Genomic DNA, 24169 nt, shown 5'->3' on the forward strand with positions numbered 1-24169 from the left:
CTAAGCAAGCACGATACTAAATAATACTTTATAGTTGCCAGCTCCGATGTTAATCTGGATCGGATTCTCGAATCCAATCCAAATGACAAACCTTATCACGGGTGGTGCTTCTCTCACTCTAGCGGGATTTCCTGCATACACAAGGTTTCGAAAGTAATACCTCACTGCTTATCACTCGAACCAACCCTATCATCATTGGTAGCACAATAGTTAAATTATTGATACTCTAATCTTTTGGATTAAGGTGCGGTAACACTAAATTTAAATGGGTTGCGGTGGCATGCCGCTATATTCGGCAAATATAATATGACATTTAAAAAGGAAACTTTTGCATTTTATACACTAGTCATTTGCGCTTTGATATATAAACAATTTCGTCATATATCGATTGTTTGAAAGGATTCCATTGAAGGCTGAAGCCTGATACGCTTCTAGGCTAAATTGATAACGATAAACATTTCATATACACATTTCACATCATGCATGCATGTATCAAGAATAAAAGAATTGGTTACAACAGTGCCACCGAGCGCATCCCTGTGCACATTTAGTTCCTAGGTGTTTTGTTGAAATATTTACAATCTAAGTTCTAAAATCCAAGAGGTACATTCCTGGAGAAGTTGGAATTTCTGACGAAAAGCTATGTTGAAGAAAACCTGCATCTTTGAGCGAAATTCAGTAACGTCTTCCTTGCACCTAAATGAGCCAGCACAAGCACACTGCTCAGACAAATGTGCAGCTTTGACCTGGTTGCACCTGAGGCACACCAGATCTTGAAGGTGGTAAAGCCGCTCTCTTTGTCGTACGATCTGAAGAAGCGCATTCTCCATCACCTCGCGGTCATAAGGCTGGCCACACTGTGGCACCGCACAACGCCACTCCTGAGTCAATAAAGCCGAGTCACGGCACAAGTCCAAGTCTCTGCAGTCATTACAATAGCTGTCCCAAGGGAGGGGGGAACACAACAAAAGAGTTATATATATGTGAATAAGGGAAGCATCGATATTTCTTCGTAAAGGAAAAGAAAAAAGGTTAGAACTAACATATATAAAGACAAACTGAATCAGGTTATGAGAAAAACGTAAAAATGACTTTAACTTTCTTCAATTCCTCTCTTTGCATTAAACCCTTGAGCAAAAAAATTACACAACCCACCAACTTACTCCTAAAAATGGATCTTCTAAAGATAAATGTTTCACATGATCTTGTGTGAAATCATTTTATTTTTTTATGTCACATGTCTTCTCTATGTCCTACCTTCTAAATCATAATGAAAGATAAAGTATAATAAAACTATATGGAACCCCGTAGAAATTTATATAAAATAAAAAAGCAAGATATGAATGGTGACCAAATTATATGATGATTTTCATTTGACAAATTTAATAGTTTTGAGTTTGGACACTAATTAATACTTCATTCATTCTTTTTTTTTTTTTTATCACTTAGCATTAAGAAACTTAGAATCACTAATGAAGAGATAGAATAGTAGAATATTTTTCAATACTATTATAAATTAAAAGCATAATGATACTTCAACAATAAATAATGCAAAGAAAAATGAGTGACAAATAATAAGGTGCTGAGGGAATACAAACACGAGATAGAAATCTATTGATATTCTGAAAACTTGCGGGAAAAAAATTGTATTGTTGCGTAATAGAAATCTATGTATTTCTTTGATTTTTCTGTTTCTTTTAGTAATGATAGGATCACTAAATGATTCATTTTTGTTTATTCATTTAGTATTTGAGACTTATCACCTCATTATCTTGTTACCCACACTTCATCCTATTGTGATCATTCGTAAGTAAATACACAGGAAATGATTTATGCAAACATTTCTTATTTAATTTCCTTCTTTACCTGCAAATGACATTGGATAGGATGAAGGAATGACATGGATCACGAAACTCAGCTTCCGGAGCAAACTCCCTAACACGAACATATTTTAACAAATTCTTTCTCATGACCTGTGAAGGGTACAATGAGACTATCAATTTGCAGACCAAGAATATACATAGAGAAAAAGATCAACAGCCCATGGAAAACGAAGCCATTCCAATTTCATTATACATGGATAGCTGCAGCACATCAATTTAACTTTATCTTCTTTTCTCCCCCCCCCCCCCCCCCCCCCCCCCCTTCTTGGACTCAGGAAATATGCGAAATCATCCTATTGAACAATACCAGACCTTTAACAAATATAACTCGGGAAAACAATTATTACCAACACATCATGCTGCACACTTTGGTCGAGGGCCAACACAGCACAGACATGCTTGATAAATTCCAAGGATGCATCCCCTCTATGTTGATCACCCACAATTTGAGGAAGGCCAGATGATGTACTTGGGTCATCTTCTGATTTGCTTGCCCCTTTCATGTGAAGAACAATATCACGAACAATTCGCAAAAGATTGTCCGTGAAGTAAGAGCTAATCTGTGGAATAGAAGGCAAAATAATATAACAACTAATATTTTGAATCAAAATATCAGACAACTTCAGTCCCTACTCCTCAAAGCTCTGTAATTGTTTTACCTGTTCTTTGATATATTCTATCATTTCTGATTCCAAAGCCTCTGCAGCTCCAATGTTAATCGATGGGGTGCAGGAATCACCATTCAGCATTGATTCCCTGATTCCTGCTTGCTTTTGTGCATAGCTCCAAGGAATATACAAGAATTGAGAAACAATGACAATGAAATGATCCTACAGGGAGACATAATATAACTAAACAAATTAGAGATGAAGAATACAAATATAGCTTCAATATTAAAGGCTAACCAATTAGAATTCAATAAATCAATTCTCCATAGTAGCAATTCTTTGCCTTCAAACTTATATTTAAAGTAAGATTCATGGAAGGCAACTTGCCTGGATTTTCTTTGGCAAGTACTCAGCAATATTCCAGCTTGATATAATGTCAACTTGAGATTCATCTGATTTTGCTGGTATTCCGCCATAGTTATACTACAGGAGGAAAAGAACAATAACTAGGCAATGATGCTGATTTGAATTAAATAACATAAGAGTGAAACAATTGCAAGACTGCACAACTACATGCACTTCAAATTGCACAAAATTACATTATGATTCACAAGTAATACTTAGATGCATTACCAACAACCAATAGGGGGAGGACTAAACAATTAACAAAATGCATGATGATCAAACCTGATCCATGAATAGCAATGACCGCCAAAACTGAAGTGGTTCCAACTCAATCCATTCAAATAAGTCTCTACAAAATCAGCAAGACATAGTAAGAGCTTGTGGACAATATTGTTGTTCAGTAAAATATTGTAGATTTTTCACTTTTAAAGAAGTCAACAAAAATCTCCTAAAAGTAAATAGGTTTAAATGTGATTATCCCAACATTTTTCAGCCAACATCACAGCGTTAGAACTGGTGCTGCGACAGTGGGAAAATTTTCTCTTGTTTGGGAAGTCACGGCACCAGAAGTTTCCTTTTGTTCGTGCAGTCGTGATGCCATGGTGCTAGAACCAGCACCTTGACGCCATATTTTTTGAAGTTTGGATGCGCAACACCACGAAAGTTGGCTGATTATTGGCCGGAGAAAGTTGGCTCCATAACAGGACTGGGAAGAAAAATATTTATCTTATGGCTTTTACAAGACAGACCTAGACTGTATAGTTCTTAACAAACTGTCACAGTAAGCCTTGGCTGCAGCAAGATCATATTTCCCTGTGTCGATAATAATCTTTGAGAAGTTTGCAAATACAATTGTTGCACCCAACTTGCGGAACTCTGCCAACAACAGTGCAAACACTTTTTGCATGACCTATAATACCAAGCAATAAAAAGACATTATAAAGAAAAAAGTAGTAAGAGATTTAAACTTAAATATTCAAGTCACAATGAAATGAACTGACAAAAGGCCAACAAGCATAAAACCAAAATAATGGAAAACCTATTTTAAAGGTGGGAACAAGTTGTAACATCTCAGGGGTTATCCAATTCACTAAACCTTCTTATTTGCCCTGTCAAGTTGGCTATACATTTTGGAAAGATTAAAAATATTAAGATAAGGAGGAAAAGAAGATGAATGTTGTTACCTTGTGAAGTAGCTGGTGAAGAGCTGGATCGTGAAGTTTTGACTGAGGGCTGCAATATGGGAAGGAATTTAGTAGCTATACGTGTAAAAAAGAGGTGAGCAGGAGACAAGTAAACACAGTAAAAACCTGCAAAGCCATCGATACAGATGTTGCAACATTGCATCCGCATATGTGTTTTGAGATGTAACTGCATCTGCAAGGCACCGCTGAATCAATTGTTTCAGGACTCGAAAGGCATGTGTACATGAGGCAGCCTCATCAAAGCCACTCTGATCAATAGCGGGATTAGCTCCAGAATTAAATTCATTATCGAATCCTAATAAAGCGCCTCCTTCCATTTCATTGACTTGGTTGCTTTTTAAAAGGGCATCCACAGCTAGGTGGTGTATCTGTAACATAAACAAATAAAAATATTTATAAACGTCACCAAGTTGTATGTACTTCAATCAATTAGTGAACATAACTCTGTTAATATCAAACCTTTAACTCAACAGTAACTTTTCTGTAAGCTCCAGGATATGTAAGAACAGGTTGGTGGACCTATATCCAGATAGCACAGCAGTCAATTTCAAAAGAACCAAAATGAGCATGCTCATTAATAAAATAATCACAGCATTAGCGTGGAGAAACTATTCCTACGTACAATCTTTCCCAGCAAACTTTTTAAGTAACCACAATTGAAACCTGATCATTTTGTCATGGAGAGTGGCTGCTTGATTCATTGTTAAGTTGTTTTTAAAACTTGCAGATGCTCCCCCGACAATATAGCAGATTTAACAAATTAAAATGAATACAACTGGTTATTATATCATAAATAGCAGTTACTTCATCCTCCCCCCCCCCCCCCCCCAACCCACCTCCCCTCACTCCGCAAAAATTAAAAGGAAAAAAAATGTAGCAGTATAGTCAACATTTAAAGTCTCATTCTGGAATGAAAAATAGGTGTCTGAGGTACTTGGAAACAAGTTTGTTCCTGAATAGTAATCATAATGATCCCTGAAGAACACAAGGTTAAATCTCGGAAAAAGTGAAAAGAAAAAACATTGAAGCTTTAACAAGTTAAATATCTATGGACCTACCTCGTCAAGAAAACAGGTCTCTTCATCATTAATGCCACCTAAATCAGGAAGACCGCCATCCGATATCCAAAGTACCTATATAAGTATGAATAAAATTTCATAAGACAAATGGGGCTATGCCTAGTTATTAATTTATGAGAAAAAAGAGAGGGGGGGGGGGGGGGGAGGGAATAATATTTTCCTTTAAAGAAACACAAACAACCGACACCTATCTGGACATAAACATTTATAAAATCATCAAGTGCAGGGAGGGACATCAAACAATAGAATCAAGGATGAACCAGTAAGTCATGAAGTTTCAGTTTGCAGATAACATTCATATACATAAACTTAAAATCGGAACCTGTTGACTATCACGCAAAGCTCTTGAGAAGAAGGTATCTGCTGTAAATATAAGCCAGTCAAGTTCAAAATTCCCAAGTGGTACCTGCAAAAGAAATTCATATGCATATAAAAACAAAATGCAATTGTGAAAGTTGCAAAACAGAACTTCTCAATAAATTACTTCCACTTGAAGAACAATTAACCAATCAACAGGTTAACAATGGGCATCAAGTTTTATTGAGTTTTTACTTGTGACTTAATTAACAAATTTAGATTGGTCAAGTATTCCTAAACTGGCAATGAGCAATAAAAATGAATCATCTATTTCTTTTGTAATTTTTCCAAATATGCCAAGGATTTCTAGTGCTTACATGGGCATATCTTGAGAGAGCAATTCTCTCATTTAGCCATTGGCCTGATGCAGCACAACGTTGCATTCCAATTTTTCCAGCAACTTGTTGCCATCCAAGAATCTACAAGGAGCCAAAATTAATTAGCATGTTGGAAACTAAATTATAGGTAGCAAGATAAAAGAATTCAAGTTAAGACAACCACCTTGGTGAAGACATTGTTGAATACTTCTTTTAAACCAATATTTTACACACACACACACACACACACACAAGAGCTTTAAATGCAAACACCCATGAAAAGAACCAAGTTTACCTGATATTGACTATCACGGGCATTACAAGGAATACTCAGGCATGGAAAATCATCTAGCGATCGAATACCCAATTTCAGAAGTTGAACATTTGGGCATTCAATGATAGCAACCATAGGTCCATGATATTCATTCCTATGATAAACAGTATCAGAGAAGACAAAAGATAATTCAGTATAGAGACAGGTAGTGGAAAAAATGAATTTTGATATTTTATAAATATGAGGCGTTTACAACAAACATCATAAATTTTATGGTAGAGTAGTATAGCTTCAAAACCTTATTAAGGTAGAAGAAATTAAGCATCTCTAAATTTCAAATGCTAATCACTCTTAGTGTTCTTTCAAACATTAATATAAATTGTGTACACAAATGTTATACCACTGCACTAACATTTAATGACACTAATATAACATTGTAGACACAAATGTTATACCACCACACCAACTTTCAAACCCTAAACCTAGTCCCCTGAGATCATAATGTGGCTCTATCACAAACCAACTTCCTTGTTGGTTACCAAAGCTCAATTAAGGTCATGGCTTTTATTATTGGATATTAGGTTTATGGTCAAGATGCAAGACATCACTTGCATGTAAATTATATTAGAAGGAAATTGAGAATGACTTGTTCCAGAATTTTCGTAACAGATTATGGGAAAAGGAAAAGTTTGTACGGAGTTCAGATACTAATTACTATACTCTGAGAGACCAAATGAAGAAAGAAACGTCAATATCAACTGATGGCAGTCATGGAAAGGAGATTTATCAATAGGGTTGCCACTTGAGAGTTTTGGCACTGCGGTCAACTATAATTGAGATACTTATATACTAATTATAATGCATTCCATAAAGAAAAAATTACATTGTATCCCGTTAATTTTATTTGCACTAAGCAGCTAAAGGAATATTTAGAGAACAAGGAAGCATCGTGAAAAAGGGCAGCCTAATTCTGGTTCTTTCTTTAAAATAAGATATGAGAAGAAACCTGCGATCATTTATTGCTCTTTGCATCAAAGTTTCAGCATCCTTGACATGTGAAACATAGTCCACCTGAACATAAGATATAATTATAACAAAAAACATGGAAATGGATAAGTATTCATACACTTATATGGAGAAATGCCAAAAGATGGAAATAGTTAACTCCTATTAACATCATCCAGAGATATAACGGCCGACACCACAGTTCCTGAGAGACTCATGTCAGCAATTTAGTCCCTCAATGAATCAAAGTGTCATTGTTTTACGCCTCAATAGATTTTCAGCACCAAATTAGTTCTTCAGCATTGTAAAGTATTATCAATATCAATTTAGACCATCAAGCAAGCAAAATGTCATCAAATTAGTCCCAAAATTAGAACTCATTTCTTAGTTTGACAAAGAACAACTAATTTAATGACTTTTGTGAATGAGGAAGTGCCCTCCAACCTTAGATAAATTTTTCTAGATTAAGTTTTCTGGTTTTGAGAGTAGGAAAGAGGCAAAAGCTACAAAGCAATGTATTGTGTGCCATTGTTCCGAGTATTTGGTTGGAGAGCCATTTATACACCTTCAATGACAGATTTTCAGACAAGAAAGTTTTATAGGATAAGCTTAGATATTAGGATCTATTTGGTGTAAAGCTCATGATCTTTTTAGGAGACTTCCCCTCTTAGAAATATTGAATAATTGGAAAGTGACACTTCATTCATAGTCTTTTCTTTTGTGGCCTTTATAAGGAAATTCTTTATCTGCCCATCTTCTTGTATTATTCTTAGTCTTGAATTAATATTATTCTTTTATCACCAAAAGAAGTGGTGACACCTATATCTTTGAAGGATTGAAGCACCATTTTAAGCAATAGTCAAAAGAACATCTACATATTAGATATTAAGATCTACTAAAAGGGAACAAAATTATGATCAGACAAGTGTTGTTCATCTACCTTAAAACTAATGCTATTCCGGGGAGGTGGCTGAATAGACAAAGCTTGGCATGCATCGTGAAACTGTCTTTCAAGATAAGCCAGTGATAAATCCTTGTTTTGATATGAATTAACTACCACAACTGTTATTGATTTTGATGCTGGAAAATATCCAACGTATATAGCCCGTCCCTCAGAGATACTGAAGTCCATTAAAAAAAATGTTAAATATAAACACTACTATAATTTGCAAAGTAATGAAAATGCATGAAATTTATTTTTGAATAAAATATAATCCAGCTTTTAGCCAACAGTTTAGTGACGAAAATTGTTGAGAAGATATCTTGGTAAGTATTGAATCTCCACTTACCTATGATACAAGTAAAAAAAGGATATCAATTGTTCGAGATAAGAACATTCGGTTGTGGTCTTCATGTGCAATTCACTCAAATTCCATGAGTCTTGTAGACTTCTTTGTTTGGCACTTTTATCCACCTTACATACACAACCAAGCTGGACTATAGCATTAAACTCCAGTGGCACCTTAGTTTCATATATTCCCTGACCCAAAAATAAAAAAAGAGGAATCTTTTAAGTTGAGTTCAGTACTTGAATATAATTGCATATTTGCAACAGTCACTTAATCCTATATGCGGACCTCAACATCAGGATCTGCTAGAAGAGCTGCAAGTTTTTTGCTTGCTTCCTTAAATTGAACTTCGTCAATTGAAACCTGCAAAATTTCCAAAGCACAATTAATACCTTGCTTTGAAGGAAAAATAAAAGAACAAGAAGAAAATGTTTTTTAATATATATATATATATATATATATATATATATATAAGAAAATCACTAGTACCTCATACAGATTATAACTTTGCTTTCCATGAGGAAGTGTCTTCTTGACGCTTTTGCCAAGAAATTCTTCAGTAACTGGTGATCTTGAGTTGAGGTAAAAGACTCTAGGAACCGAAACAGGAATCTTTAGCATAATCCCATCAACAACTACCCAGGCAAAAAATTGGCCAATCTGTGAGCTCTGAAGTAGTTGTATTATCTGAACCACAGGAAAATTAGATAAGGAAATCAAGAGACCATAGACTTATTTTAAAACCAATTGGTCTTTACAGAATTTAATTGCACTTACCTGCCAATGGTACCGCTTCAGGGCTACTTCATTCGTTCTAAAATATGAACTGACATTTGTTCTACCAGTTGTACCATTCATTTGTTCAGGAACACCATTCATCCTATCAGCTTTCTTTGAATTCTCCAATCTGAAAAAGTCAACTCGCTTCCTTAATCAATAATAATGGGAAGCTCACAAAAATAAAACCACAGAGATGAACATTCAGATATTAAGCAGGACTTAGGAGTTAACCCCTACAAAGTGGCCAATGGGTAGGGTACAAGAATGACAGGGTCTCACCAGCGAAGTCAGAGAACTTTTTTTTTTTTTTTTGGCCCTTTTGCTGGTGCTGGAACTAAGTATAAGAAAATTTTTAGGCATTCATAATGATACAAATTTCATTTCCCCAAAGTTTAGGATATCTTAGCAATTACTAAATTCTGAAGAGATATACATAAGACTTTCTTCAAACAAAATCCAAAGACAAGTAATTGCCCAACATATGGGAGCATGAACCTCCACAATTTGGCTGTGACCCCTTTTGGGCATTCATTTGTGCTGTCGTAGTTAACTGTCACAATCATAGTGGTGGGTAACATCAATGAACCCAACACAGAAAACAAATCATTTTTGGTAGAAGATCCAAACAATCCATCATTGACTTCTGGTGCTTGATCTTAGAAGAACCACTCCAAAATATAATCATAGATATTGATATAAATGGACTTCAATACTAAGATTGCAATGAGAACTTTACCTTCGCTTTTTTCTCTTTTCCAGGATACTTTTCCACTTTCTCTTCTTTATTTCAAGCCATCCTTGATAATCAACATTTCTGTCAACATTTTCAGATGATATTTCCTTTTGTTGAGAAAGTGAAAGTGACTCGTCCTTGCTGCTATTATCAATATGTTGTTGCTCAGAATTTCCATGACCACTGAGCTTAATTGAATTCCCTTCATTATTAGCTTTATAATGCCGTATAATTGGTCTAGGACCAATTGGCAAATTCCTGGCCTTGTTTCCAAAATCCTCCAAGTCAATCACAGTCTCTTCATCAGCCATAAGGCTGACACCATTAGAATCACTATTCCTTTTTGAGCGATCATCCCTTTTAAATGAGTTAAAGACATCAACTAATTTTCGTTGACGAAACTTGTCCTCTTTTTCACGAACTTTCTTATGCAACCAATCCGGATGAGCTACCCGAGGAACAGGATTTGCAATCTGTAAGTATTAAACCCCTCAGAGAACATACAAAAAATACAAGAATCAATTACTTCAATATGCCAAAAGGAAAACTTAAAACCTTTTGCATGGCAGCGGGAATTGTGACAATTTTTTGAATCGCTGAAGAAAGCCGCTGCTTGTAGTAGGACCAGTCAACTATGGACCGAATGCCAACATCTGATGAGGCCTTGCACCATCTTCGAACATAGTACTTCATTACTTCTGCAAACATTATGCAAATGCTTCCTTGTTTAAAATGCAAAGAATAGAATTGTAATTTGTTAATCATAAAAACAGGAAATTTTACCAGCTTTTGTTTCAAATATTGCAACAGGAATAGCACGCTCACTTACAGGTGTTCCCTGCAGAGACGATGAGTTTTTCCTTATCACTAAGCAATTAACTAGCAAAATATTGTGGGTGGATGCAAAAGAGATAATTTTTTATTGTACCTTAGGTTCACTTGCTACTATGTACTGACATCGAAGACCTTTATCTTTGACCATTGTATCACCAAGAAAGTCAGCAAGACGTTTGGCAGTGGTGACAGCACAAGATTTTTGCTCACCATAATCAGCTAATGACTTGCTCATGGTACTTGATTCTGAGATGTAATCAAGCAACTCACTGTCTGTAATATCCTTCCCTTGGTTCTGTATGTCAGAAAGCAATGACAAAATAAGGAAACAAAGGTTATATCAAATCCTGACAAATATATCCTCAACAAACTAATTTAAACAAACAAATCCCAAGGCTCTTAATACAAAAATCAAATTAGACAGTAAACCATGGATCGTTAGCATACATCAAGAAGATCAAGCCAGCGATTTGCCACAGAAGCAACAGCTGAATAGCATTCATCTAAGGTTGAGCCATGGAGAAACTTGTCAAATAGCTCAGCCTGTGACAAGAATATGTGTTAAAGAAGAAATAAAGTCATAAAATCATTCTAAACATAAAGAGAACTTTCACAAAATTATCACATGAACCAAGTCAGTGATTAGGCAGCTGCCAAGTTTCGAAATGATAATAGGTAAGTTACAGTATTTGTATTTTAAAAAAAATAATATCAGGAAAGAAATAAGCAAATGGCTGAATAGAAATTGCCAAAATAAATATAACTTGTCTTCCACTTTCAACTTTCACTTGAATATGTGTTCCATCAAGAAGAAAGTAGGAACAGATATCCTCAATCCTAATGATTTATCCATATCAAATACTATGATGCTTTGTGCTTGAAGCTAACGATCTTAACCAATATTACCTGGAAAACTTTTATTAGTTTCAGTTCACCTCTTCGCTTGATCTCAAAACCTTTAAGCTCTGCAAGGGTTCCATCATCATTAAAAACAGCATATCGTTTTTTAATTAAAATTCCTTCTTCTTTGGAAGCAGGAAGAATCATTGCCTACATCAAAGCAAACCATATATAAGTCATTCACAAATAGTGGAGCACGGGAGAATATTCAAATCATAAACTACAGTTCTAGTTTACCTTGTATGGTCCATCCACCTCAAATTCTATAGAGCATTCGCTACGAGTAGTATATGTTTTCCTTATTGGATCTGTGAGTGTCTACCAGAAAATTGGAAATATAACATATGAAGTACTTAACTTTTAAAATAAATAGAAGTAAAGAAAACAGTAGATTGCAAATCTATTAACTGCAAAGCACCAAATCTAAGCACATGTAGCATATTGCGAATTTAGTTATTTTTTACATAAAAGAATTCCAAGCTTACCTGGTACTGATCATTTGTATTATTGATTGCCACATCAACATTTAGCATAACACAAGGGTATGAGATTGTCAACTTCCTTTTCGAATCTCTACAATGCAATAAGTATGAAAAAGATTCTTCAGAATTCTAACTACCAAGATTCTAAACCGTCAAAAGTAGGCAGAGAAAATTAAGTTTTGGAAGAGAGACAAAGAAGGGTAAAGATTAAAAAGGTGAAGCTGAATGAATTGCCTACACCCTAACAAACAATCACCGAAATCTGGCCTACAAATTTTAGCACAGTCAACAATTTCTGAAGTATTCCTCAACAAGAACAAGTGAACAATTGTACCTTGTCCCAGTAACAGGATCAGCTTCCTGGATCTAATAATGGCATAATGTTCTATCAAAAATCATGTTCATGTTTAAACCGTTAAGTCTCTTTTAATGATTTGCATATGGTTTCTTTAGGTCCCCCCTACCTTTAGCTACAAGATTTCACCAAACATATTCAAACCACCTAATTCTACCATCTGTTCTACAAGTGGCAGTACCCCAAATCTCTTTCTAATGCATCCATTCCCGATTATATCTTGTCTACTCAACCCATTCATTTATTGCAACATTCCATCCATGCTAGCCCAAGACCTAGTCTCATACACATTGTCAATATGCAGTTAAGATTTATTTTTACCCTTAAGCTTCAGTCGTACTTTCTATTGCAAATAACAGCCAAAGCACTCTCCAATTTTACCACTCAGTTTGGATGCTATAGTTTAATCCTCTAGAGTTGCCATACACATCCAAAGCTTGTCTCCACAGCTCTAGTAATTCATTTATTTATTCATTTTATCTTGATTCTCCTAATAGGACTATATGCTCCATGGCACCCATCTTGAATGTGCTTTAGTGAGCATATCCAAGACCAAGGTGAAAAGATAGAAATGATCGTTAGTGCAGTCCTAAGTACTCTAAAAACAGAAAGCAGAACCAAAGATTACAGGTATATTATATTTCAAGTACGGTTATAGTCATTTAAATAAATAACCACACAAATCATGAATAAAACATACTTTGTTTTAAAAGTAAAATTTTCTGGAAAAGACCCAGGAAGTGCACACCAGATACCATCAGTATCTAGTTCAAGTGGTTTCCCTATTTTTTCTACCAGCAAGCGGGCATTCTGAATTATTTTTGCTCCTGTATATGTGACTACTCCAGCCATTTCCATGGAGTACCATCTAGCACCCCTATAAAATAAATATGGATACACAAGATGATTAAAAGAAGAATAATAGATCTTATTGAATAGATCCCGTGTATGAAATTTTCAAAAAACACAGAGATCAATATACTCACTTGCGCATAACATATCCATAAAAGGAATTAAGTATACACTTGTGAGCAAGTTGCAATGAATCATAAAGCACAACCATGTCCTGGATCACAAAATAATCAAACAAAATGAAACCCAACATAAAAATGTATTGACCATATTAACCTGACCATGAACAAGCCTATAAATATAATCCATACTTGTGCTTCCTGGATCTTCATAGGATTTCCACTCCCCTTGGCTTCTGACAGTTTTCCTTTCCAAACCTTGTTAAGACCTTTATATTCATATCTTCTATCTCGGAAACTTGAACCATGAACCAGATAGCACAAAACCAAGGCTTAGAAGTTATAACAGAAAGCAACCAACCAATGGAGCAACTAGCAAGGAAAATTGAGGAGATTATGTTTGAAGTTGAAGTTTAATGTGACAATATTAAATTTATGAACTTATATTACCAAATATGTTCTGCAGATTATACACCATAAGGGCATATTATCTATCATCAACTAAATACTGCAAAGGTTAACTTACTACTCAATCAATATACAATTATCTTAACTCACCTGCGAACAGTGTCAACATAAAATGGATTTTCACGCATGCAGATTCCTGCTTCACGGAGTTCTGTAACTGGTTTGTTAAGAACACGCTTGTATGCCTGTGAATGCCATCTTGATTAAGTATGGCCTCTATTATGAAACAAAGTTGTTAAAAAAACAATACCAACCTTCTGGCAGTATTTCTTTAAACGGTCTTTCAGCCTTGATTGTTGCTCTGCCTTGGGCAGGTCAAGAAAAGATTTTGATAACCTCACGTTAGAACCATCAACAAAATCGGACTCAATCTGCTTCTTTATATGATAATAGTCACTGAAAGATTTCAAATAGATATTTCAGTCAGTTATGCACAAATAAATCTGCAATATGCTAATGATAGCAAGCACTAACCAAAAAGAGACGCACACCTTTTCTTTGCCATGAATGTTTCTCCACGCCAAACCCACTCAAGTTTGCGTAGACATGTCTTTCCAGGACGGTTGAAATCACATGCAGTGCAAACCTCATCTGAAACAATTGACGGTGGCTACAAATAGGAAAGAAACGTCACATAAGGCACCAGCATGCATCATAACTTCAGATTTCAGAAAGATAAATCCCAATAACACAGCATAAGCAGCACAAACATTCTTAAATTTTCTTCCAAATTTTTACTTGGAAGTTGATAAAATCAAGAAGATATCATTTCTAACAGAAGTGATAATCCACATGAATCTGGCCAGAAAAAGCTAAGAAATCATTGTGACATTGTGGTGAGATGCATGGCCACTTTTGCAGGTTCCTCCTACTATTCAATTTTTTAAGTAAAATTGGAGAAAACGTTGATATTCCAGAGTTACCAAACTTATCCATATGCATTATGCACAGGAAGTCTCATGAGTACATAAGACCTCAAAAAGACAAACATAATTATTTAATTCTGTTTTCCTCTCATAGCTTAAATTCTTCAAGTTATAGTGGATAAAGATGTACTTATGAGTTAAAAAAGCTCGTATAATTGCATTTCCAGCTACCGAGTATTATTATAATATTGTGGAACGCATACCTGAAGTCGATTTGTCAAAATTATGTTTGGATACATAGCAGCTACATCTAGATGATAAATGAGGGGGCATTCTTCACGTATTGGAACATCTCGTAATTTTGAAAGCTGCATTGACAGGGAGAAACTGGTTATGATAATCTTTTTATTGGTGTCATAAATAAAAATTTTAATTTTCAGGATTACAACATATTCAAGAAATAAACTAATTATTATCCACCATGATGGCATGTGAATGACATAACTGTTTTTGAAAATATTAGAAACCAAACAATTACAACTTTAGACATCATTACAGGCCAGTAAGTAGTAATGAAAATTTTTGGCCTGTCAAAAAACACAGTTAGTACCTTTTCCATGATGGCATTCTTTACTTCATCATAATTAGAGACAGATTCCAAATCCATTTTACCCTCTACTCTTATAGCATACTGTAGATCTCTATCAAGATTGTTGATCAATTGCTGGAACACCACCAGTCAGCAGTTAGTGAAACAAATCTGCAGAACTAACATGATAACATAGATACACGCACATACATTACAAATAACCAGAACTGAGTAGATAAAAATGGTTTTTAATGTTTGCATCTCTGGCCTCACAAATCAATCCACTTTCCCTATTTTGCAGGAAGTGAGAAAATAACCATGCAGGGAATAAATAACATCTAGATATGAAAATTCTTATTGAATGGCATGTATAATACGGAAAGGAGTAAATAGTCAAGAATCAATAATTAAAAATGTAGTAAACAACAAACCTCATAGGCAGATGACTCAAGTGTAAAACTAGTTGGAATATCAGACCTGAAAACACCACTTTCTAGGCATTCTACATGGCCACCTATGTATGTCTCACTCTCAAGAAGATGATTGTTATAAAACTTCTCTGGGTCGGATTGGTGTTTGTTAGGAGATATAACATTCGCTTTGTATGCCTGAAACAGATGCAAATAATTAAAAGGGAAACAAGTAACCAGGATATGGAAAAAAAAAAAGAATCAATTTCACTGAACATGTGCATAAGAGCCCACCTGAACCATGAGCAACATTTCACAGAGGGTCCCACTGCCTTTGCGCAAGACTTCATCTGGTGACATGGGTATAATAGTAGCAAGGGAGAAAATAAAGGGATGAACATAAGTTGTATATAAGTAATAAGTTGCCACTGCATCAGAAACAGAATAGGAAGCCATTGTCTGCAGTAACAATTCAAAACAAACAAAATAAATAAATGAATAAAAAGAAAAATCAGGAAGCCATCATTGGCAATAACAATTAAAATTAACAAAAATCAATAAAATTATCAACATATTTCAGGACAAGCCGGAAGCATAAATTTTCAGATTGAGAACTCCAATCACAAACTATGGCATACCATAAAAAAACAGGGACAAAAAATAATAGTCCCTTCCAACTAGAACTAAGACTGCACAGTTGCTTTGAACATGGAAAAAAAAATGGCACGGCACTTAAGAAACTTCCCCATCCATCTTTTCTTGATAATGTAGATCTCACAATTAAACAGGCAACAATCGATATACTACACATCCATGAATTTGGTATAAAGATATGCAAACCCCACGGTTCAGATATTCACCAGAATCCAAAAGACCCAAGAAATAAGAAGAGCTTTATTTCTCCTAGAAAATTAGCATATTGTAGAAGTCCCCCTTTGAACAAAACCCAGAAAACTAATTCTAATTCAAAACCTACTGTCTTACATTTTTATTAACCAAATAATAACATTTATCTATCTTAAATAAAAAAGATCACAATTATACTACACTTCCTTCAATGGAAATTAAACAGTTGGGACAAGGCAACCAAGTGAACATCTAGTTTGTTCACAATCATTAGAGTCTGCAAAGAGGCAAAAAAGACATTAGTCAGTATCAAAACCAATCATACCTGAGGCTTTTCCTTTGCAAAGCAAACCATATCCTCAGGGTTCACCTCCAAGGGATCATAACCCAACTTTGCTTTTGTAACCGCCTAAATAAATTTAGGGAAAAAAAAGAAGTCAGGCAAAAAAGGATAAAAATTCTAGGAAGCTGACAGTTCAATTCAATGTAAAAATAACCATTCATTTTCACATTTGACAAATATCAAACTTAGATTAAGTAGCTAATAAGTTAAATAAATTACATTATTCAAATTGATAGCCAACCCCACCAAGTGGGAAAAGGCATTATTGTTCTTGTATGTAAATAGCACATCCTCCATCAGTAACTAGAAAAAACTATTTATAATTCTCTTATCTAGTAGTTGAGAATTAATCGTAAATTTCCAGCCTACTAATTTACTGTGAAGTCATTGATGATTCCATTTGAGAGGACTTCAACTTAAATAAGGTCTTCAATGAAAACTGCCATTAGCATTATTCAGTATTCATGAGATTATAGCCGGTGGAGAGAAGTTAGATCTTTCAAATTTCAAAGATAAAATCAATGTGAACCTAAAACTTTCATATTAAACATGTATTAATGCTGAAAACTGATTAGACCATTATCCAATTGCGAACGCAGCAAAAAATATGGTTAACTAGAAAAGTACATGGAAGAATTTAATTGAAAGATAGTGTAATAAAGCTTTCATACTACGTCAAAATTGAACTCTTAAAAATATTACTAATTTACTAAAAAGGACAAAACAATATGCAAAAAGATTGAGAACTTAGGAATACAAACTTTTTACCTTTAGGCCTTGGCTTCCTTGAGGGAGATAACTGTCCCGTTTAACCCAAGCAAAACAATCTAAATGACAAGCATATTTAGCACGACATTCCCCTTGATTCTTGTCACACTGAAACCCCAATTCCTGCAAGATTAAATAATAAAGTTGAAAAAGAAATATTCTATTAACAAGTTTGAATGAGAAATCATCTGAAATAGGTTTAATTATTCTGCATACCCTATAGCTCACTCAACTTTCAATTAGCTTCCTATAATTTAAAGTTTGTAATTTAGTCCCAATATTGTACAAAAAAATTGAAACTGATTCCTATAATTTATACATCTCTAATTAAATGGTATACTACGTAAATACTTTTCAATTAGGTTCTTATCTTTCAAAATGTTGTGATCAAGTCCCTATACAATAAACTTTTTAGCAGAAAACAGCAATTTCTCATCCAAAATAGAAACACTTGATCACATTTTTAAACTAGAGGCATATATTTGAAAAATGTTTGTATAGCATAGGCACTTGATTAGAAATGTTTAAACCATGGAGAACTATTTGAAAATATGCAATACAAAAATTAGATACGAAGTTTCAAACTATAAGCATCTAATTAAAATTTAAGTGAAACTACAAAGACCTTGAAAAGTAATTTAACCTCTAAAATAATATTCTTCAGAATAAGATGCGAACTTGAATCCATTAAACAACACAAACACAACTTCTCCCAGAACTTCCAAGATGGGGAAAAATCCGTTTATTAACTACGGCATAAATAAGAAAGTCATAACTATTGCAGTCAAAAGCAAAAAAATTGCCTCAAAGACTACAAGAAGCAAGAATCATTCTCCAAGGTGAGCTATTAACAACAATTGGCATAAATTATAGTACTGTCAAAAAGAAACTTGTGACATACCTCACTCATTTTGAACCCATGATGTTCTGCCCTTTTCTCAAGGAATGGCCAATCAAAAAAATCACCATTATACGTCACATAAATACCAGGTTTCACCTCTTGCATGTGAGAAAACCATAATCTAAGAAGTTCAATCTGCAAGAGCAATAAAATTCATTCATATGAAAAGGAAAACAGATGATGATAAACCTGAACAAAATAGAAACTATCATAATAAAACATAAGGGAAATATTTTAAGTAATTAGTAAGCAAATGACGTAAAATAACACATTATTCATGAATTGATGTAAACCTTTACCTCATTTTGAACATTTGTAACCTTAAAACAGCCTTCAAACTCTGGTTTAGGAGTGTACTCTAAATCCTCTATGTCATCACCAACACACTGCAAATCAAAGCACCATAATTATATAACAATTTTTTATGGTTATCAGCAAGATAACAGTTCAATCTTTCTGATACATTCGATGGATGCACAACTTCTGGATCAATTAACAACTACAGTTGGTGCACAAGGGTTATATAGTTTACTATAATTCAACTTGCCAGATCGTGTATGATTCATTGGCTATGCCTATGCTATTTACTCTAACCTCTAGTTATATATCTCAAATATAGAATCAAAGACCCACAGTATATTCAATAGCTCGATGCAAACTAATCAACCTGATGTGCACCTAAAAACCTAAAATACAGGATGTTTGGGAACTCAAACCATTTGCAGATTAATAATCTAAATAACAAGAATCTGTTAAGAGAAGAAAGAGAAATAAAAAAATATTTATCATGAGACTGCTGATAAGAGGTTTTTGATGAAACAAGTTCAGTTATTTGCTTCGTAATAATATATGACAACAGTAAGAGAGAGATTGATCAAACATCAGTGTAACTAATTTAGATTTACCTCTCTATTTGTGATTAAATACCCTTGTCCATCTACCATGTATGAAATCATCATAATCAAATCATAGTCAGCGTCAGGAAATTTGAGTGGAAGTTTTGTGGTCTCAATGTCAAATGCACAAACACGAACTTCGGCGCGCTGCAGAAGATCTGTTCTCTTCTCAAGTGTAACCCCAGTACTGGACACGCAAACATCATACCACTGGCCAGAGCGTATATCTGGGTCACATGTGAATTTGAGTGTCATAGTAACTAATAATACCAATTATATATATTAAATCATTGGAATAACTATCAAAAAGTACCATTGTCAATGGCAAAGCGAACATGATAAGGAACATCATATTCACGGAGATCAATTATGCAATCTATAAAGTCCTGTGGTTTTTGTTCTCTGTCATGCAAGAAACAAGTAAAGGATCAGACAAGATAACAAAAGAGAAGTTATCTTTGAAAAACCAATCAACGTTAAAATATATCATTGCATGGTTAAAGTAAGTCAGGTATGATAATTCAGTCCAACAATTCCATGTCTCATTAAACTTCAATATACCTTCTTTCAGTCAATATGGACTCATAGGCTTCTGCAGCATCAGACTTTGCCTGATTTCTTTCAACAACATGCATCAGGTCACTCTTTACAGTCATCAATTGTTGCACGGTATCAAATGATAGCTTTAGATAAGGTTTTCTTAAGCCAGACAAATGATTTTTCTGGGAGAGTAATGGAATTAAATCAGAATTTGTTTATGAGGAGAAGCAAAGCAAGCATAGTAATATTGAACTAAAGCCAAAATGAATAGTTCGAAGAAACATAAATGCTAGATTTCTTTTTCAGAAAACACTGTAAAATTCACAAACAGTAGCAAGATACTAAGGCCATTGACTTGACCTTCAAAACTACGGAAATAATTAAAATTCAAGAAAACAGATCATAAAAAAAAATGTGAAATGCAGATTTGTAAAGTTGATTAAACTGAAGCAGATGAGAGATGCATAAATTGCTTACAAGATCCAGGTCTTCTTTCTCTATAATTTCAATGTCTGCAATCTGAGTTTCATAACGGCGCCTCAGGTATGCTTCAACATCCATCTCCATTTTATTCTATTACAGTTATGCAAACCATAAATGGCACCAACATCATGATGCTTATTAGCAGAAGTTGAAAGCAATGAGCATGATAATTGATGAACACATATACACATGATTAAACCCTGATAATTTGCAGTCTGTACAATCATGCATGCGATTGTGCTTGCTCACCTTTGTAGCTGCGTAGAAATAAGGACGAAATCTGTATTTAGTCTTGAAGGAAGATCCATCCTGCAAGCATACTCCATTCAGTGAACAATTTACCTAACCAGGTTACTATTTGCGTGGAAAGAGAATCACGAGAAGCATTTTATACAAGCAATACGGCAATACCTGTGTAACAAAGTAAAGATCGACGCAACTGTAGACTTTGTGGGTCTCTTCATCCTCACAAGAAGACTACAAAATATAGTAAAGCAACTATCAGTCCCTTGGAATAGCATCTTAGAGAAAAACCAACTTGCTGCAACTGCATAAAATCGTTAGTGAAAATAAAAAACAAGAAAGTCAAGTGTAACCAATATGAGGTAGTGGAAAATCGGTGATGGTAGCAACAAAACCACACATTTCAAGCAACGGGAAAAAAAATAAACGAACGCGGGAAAATGAAGTGGCTTACAGATGCAAAATTGAGCAACCATCCAAGACGCTTTTCGCCCTCAGAGAAGAGATCGAACCCTAATCTGGCCTCAAGTTCTTCCTCTGCACTGCAAATCAGCTTCTGCTTCTTCGACCTCCTGGGGTTGTCCCTCCGGTCGCGTCTCCGGGCATCGCCGTTCATTGGTGGCAGGAGATCGGCGAGTTTTCTGGCGAAGTTGGGAAGTTATGCGAAGTTGAAGAGAAAAACGAAGGAAGAAAATCCTGTTCTCTGATCTTAGGTGGAGGCTGAAGCTAGAACTAGTGTGCGTTTTCCCGCGCTTTTTCCCGTGGGAGAGATAGTGACAAAATGACATAAATACCCCCACTAAATAACAAGCCCAACAATAAATCAATAATACTCCGAGCTGTTTGCAAATTGGGCCATATGGTGGGCCAGGTTGATCCAATCTAATTGATCGGCCCAATCCAGTATTGGTTCAGTTATTATTGTTATGGTAATGGTGGTGGAGTTGAAGGAAGAGAAGAAGAAGAAGAAGGAGAGAAAACCGAAAAATATGAGGACAGTGTACAGCAAGGATGGGAATCTCACAAATTTACGGTTTTGCCACTGTTCCCAAGTTCGCACCCTCAACCCGAAATCCTCATTCCTCGTTTCTCTCATTCAAGTTCCAAACTTTACCCTCTCCATCACAACAAAAACTTTTCCCTTTCGATCTTCCTCCATTCTCTGCGGAATCAACCGTCGATGTGTGAATAATAATTATCGTCGTTGGGTGATTCGAGCATCAATGGCATCTTCCACGTCATCCCCAACACAGAGAGAGCGATTCTCTGTGCTGTTTGTGTGCCTCGGCAACATATGCAGAAGCCCAGCTGCGGAAGGAGTATTCCAGGACTTGGTTAAGAAAAGGGGTCTCGATTCAAAGTTCAACATCGATTCTTGTGGCACCATCGATTATCACGAGGTAGGTTAAACTTTTAAAACAAATCTATATTTTAGTGTACTATAGGATAGATTCGCGAGGGTGATACAGTGAAAAAATATTATGGCATTTCACTATACTTTTGTTTTAGCTGTCGTTACTTTATGTTGTGAATTCGTCATGTTATTTAAGATAAAGGGAGAAAATTTAATATTTGGGAATGTTTATTGATCTCGAAGGGGAATGAAGCGGATCCGAGAATGAGGGAAGCATCAAAGAAGCGTGGGATTCAGATAACTTCAATTTCGAGGCCGATCAAGCCATCTGATTTCGTTGATTTTGATCTTATTCTAGCTATGGACATGCAAAACAGAGGTAGGTAGCTTGGCCTATTAGATAATGGCATCTGATAGACTGATACAGTGTTAGTAATCTAGTATAGTGCCCGTTCTTGAAAATTGGTACTTTATCCAGCTACATTGATTCAACATCTAATAATATTTCAAATTTTTCATCGTGACATAAAAAGAAATGGAGGGAGTAAATAGGTTAGTAATTTCCATTTGGATTGAGGAAGTGAACTGTGATTGAAGCCAATTCTCTCTAAGTATTATGTCTCACCATGTTTGGATTACTTTAACATTACATTTTCTACATATACATCAATTGGTCAATTCAAGTTCTAGCTTCTAATTTATCAGCATGTTCCATTATGATGCAACATTGTGATGTTAAATGTGACATCCAGACGTGACATGTTACTGCAGTCCACCTTTTATGTTTTCGTGTTTGTTTTTCGGCTATACATAGTAATGGGGTTTGTTCTTTGCTCAGAGGACATATTGGAGTCTTTCAATAGTTGGAGAGCCAGATATAAGTTACCAGATGATGCACATAAAAAGGTTGGTACTACGAAATTTCACTTGTCTTTGGGGAATTCATATTCATATTGTTTCTTCTGTCAACTTTTGGTTTATTTAGTGCGAATATGATGATGCAGGTTAAGTTGATGTGCTCCTATTGTAAGAAGCATGATGAAAGTGAAGTCCCGGATCCTTATTATGGTGGACCGCAAGGGTTTGAGAAGGTATTCATGTTCTGCTATTCATTGCCATCTGATCCATTTATATAACTTAATGAGGAAACTCTAGTTAGAAAATAACAATAAATTGTTTGGTAAACTCAACTAAATGATTGAGAAAGAAGACCAAGCATTATACTGTCATGTCTAGTTAAACTGGTTTGAGAGCTGAAATTATATTGTGAATACTCTTATTTTGTTCAATCAAGCCTAATTAAATATATTTCTTCTATGGTTGGTGCCTTGAGAGTTGAGACATTCTTTCCAGTGTCATATGGTTATCTTTCATTTGTTATTTTCTAACTAGAGTTTCCTCATTAAGTGCAAATTGTTTTATCCTTTGTGCTTAGAACATTTTGGTATGGGTCAATTTTCTACATGCATCTTTCTTACAACTATTACTAAGATTTCTTAAAGTGAGAGCAGTGAGCTATACTTTTTATTCAGGAAATAATACATTTTTTTTTCCTTTTCACATATAATTATTGTTTGGCCATATTGGAAATCCACTTAACGAAACAGGTACTATTGTAAGAAAATATTTACCCTTGGTTAATGCTGTGCTTTTATATCATTATTATGTGGCATTGCAGGTATTAGATTTGCTTGAAGATGCTTGCGGATCATTGCTGGAAAATATTTTGGCTGAAAATGAACATGTACGACAATCCTAATACGTTTTACGTGGTCAATAGGTCCAGTTTTGGTGAAAAACATGTTTGTTTTTATATCATTGTCAAAATTACCATTTATTTTGGTGGTTTTAGTTAGTGGCTTTTTTCCTAAACCCCCAATTTCAATGAATGTAAACCCATTGTCACCCATAAAATATATACAATTCTTTTGTTCATCTTGTGCACCAGATACTAAAGCTAGCACCGAATGTTAGCATTTCTCAAG

The 24169-nt window shown here is 34.9% G+C and overlaps 2 protein-coding genes across 2 annotated transcripts; one reads left to right on the forward strand and one right to left on the reverse strand.

The window, feature by feature from the left end:
* Window positions 1–43: 43 nt before the first annotated feature.
* LOC130967705 (DNA polymerase epsilon catalytic subunit A-like) lies at window positions 44–21565 on the reverse strand. Its single transcript, XM_057892688.1, has 49 exons — window positions 21285–21565; window positions 20999–21064; window positions 20837–20896; window positions 20582–20677; window positions 20126–20286; window positions 19878–19966; window positions 19574–19791; window positions 18968–19054; window positions 18669–18803; window positions 17768–17890; window positions 16982–17065; window positions 16105–16269; window positions 15832–16008; window positions 15422–15535; window positions 15075–15179; window positions 14437–14555; window positions 14200–14341; window positions 14036–14130; window positions 13670–13775; window positions 13493–13572; window positions 13207–13383; window positions 12155–12242; window positions 11907–11987; window positions 11676–11819; window positions 11217–11312; window positions 10864–11064; window positions 10719–10773; window positions 10491–10633; window positions 9939–10408; window positions 9200–9329; window positions 8912–9109; window positions 8711–8785; window positions 8423–8613; window positions 8074–8254; window positions 7135–7199; window positions 6150–6282; window positions 5855–5956; window positions 5503–5586; window positions 5160–5234; window positions 4561–4620; window positions 4207–4469; window positions 4081–4129; window positions 3646–3806; window positions 3179–3245; window positions 2879–2974; window positions 2543–2713; window positions 2231–2443; window positions 1867–1973; window positions 44–939 (listed from the first exon to the last, which is right to left on the reverse strand). The coding sequence occupies exons 1-49, from the start codon at window positions 21444–21446 to the stop codon at window positions 576–578; spliced, it is 6624 nt and encodes a 2207-aa protein (XP_057748671.1). The 5' UTR covers window positions 21447–21565; the 3' UTR covers window positions 44–575.
* Window positions 21566–21759: 194 nt separating this feature from the next.
* Window positions 21760–24169, forward strand: LOC130968038 (uncharacterized). The gene is made up of 5 exons (XM_057893117.1): window positions 21760–22230; window positions 22428–22563; window positions 23023–23090; window positions 23189–23275; window positions 23863–24169. The coding sequence occupies exons 1-5, from the start codon at window positions 21763–21765 to the stop codon at window positions 23941–23943; spliced, it is 840 nt and encodes a 279-aa protein (XP_057749100.1). The 5' UTR covers window positions 21760–21762; the 3' UTR covers window positions 23944–24169.

This window comes from Arachis stenosperma, chromosome 3 (genome assembly GCF_014773155.1).
Source record: "Arachis stenosperma cultivar V10309 chromosome 3, arast.V10309.gnm1.PFL2, whole genome shotgun sequence".
Classification (NCBI taxonomy): Eukaryota; Viridiplantae; Streptophyta; class Magnoliopsida; order Fabales; family Fabaceae; genus Arachis; species Arachis stenosperma.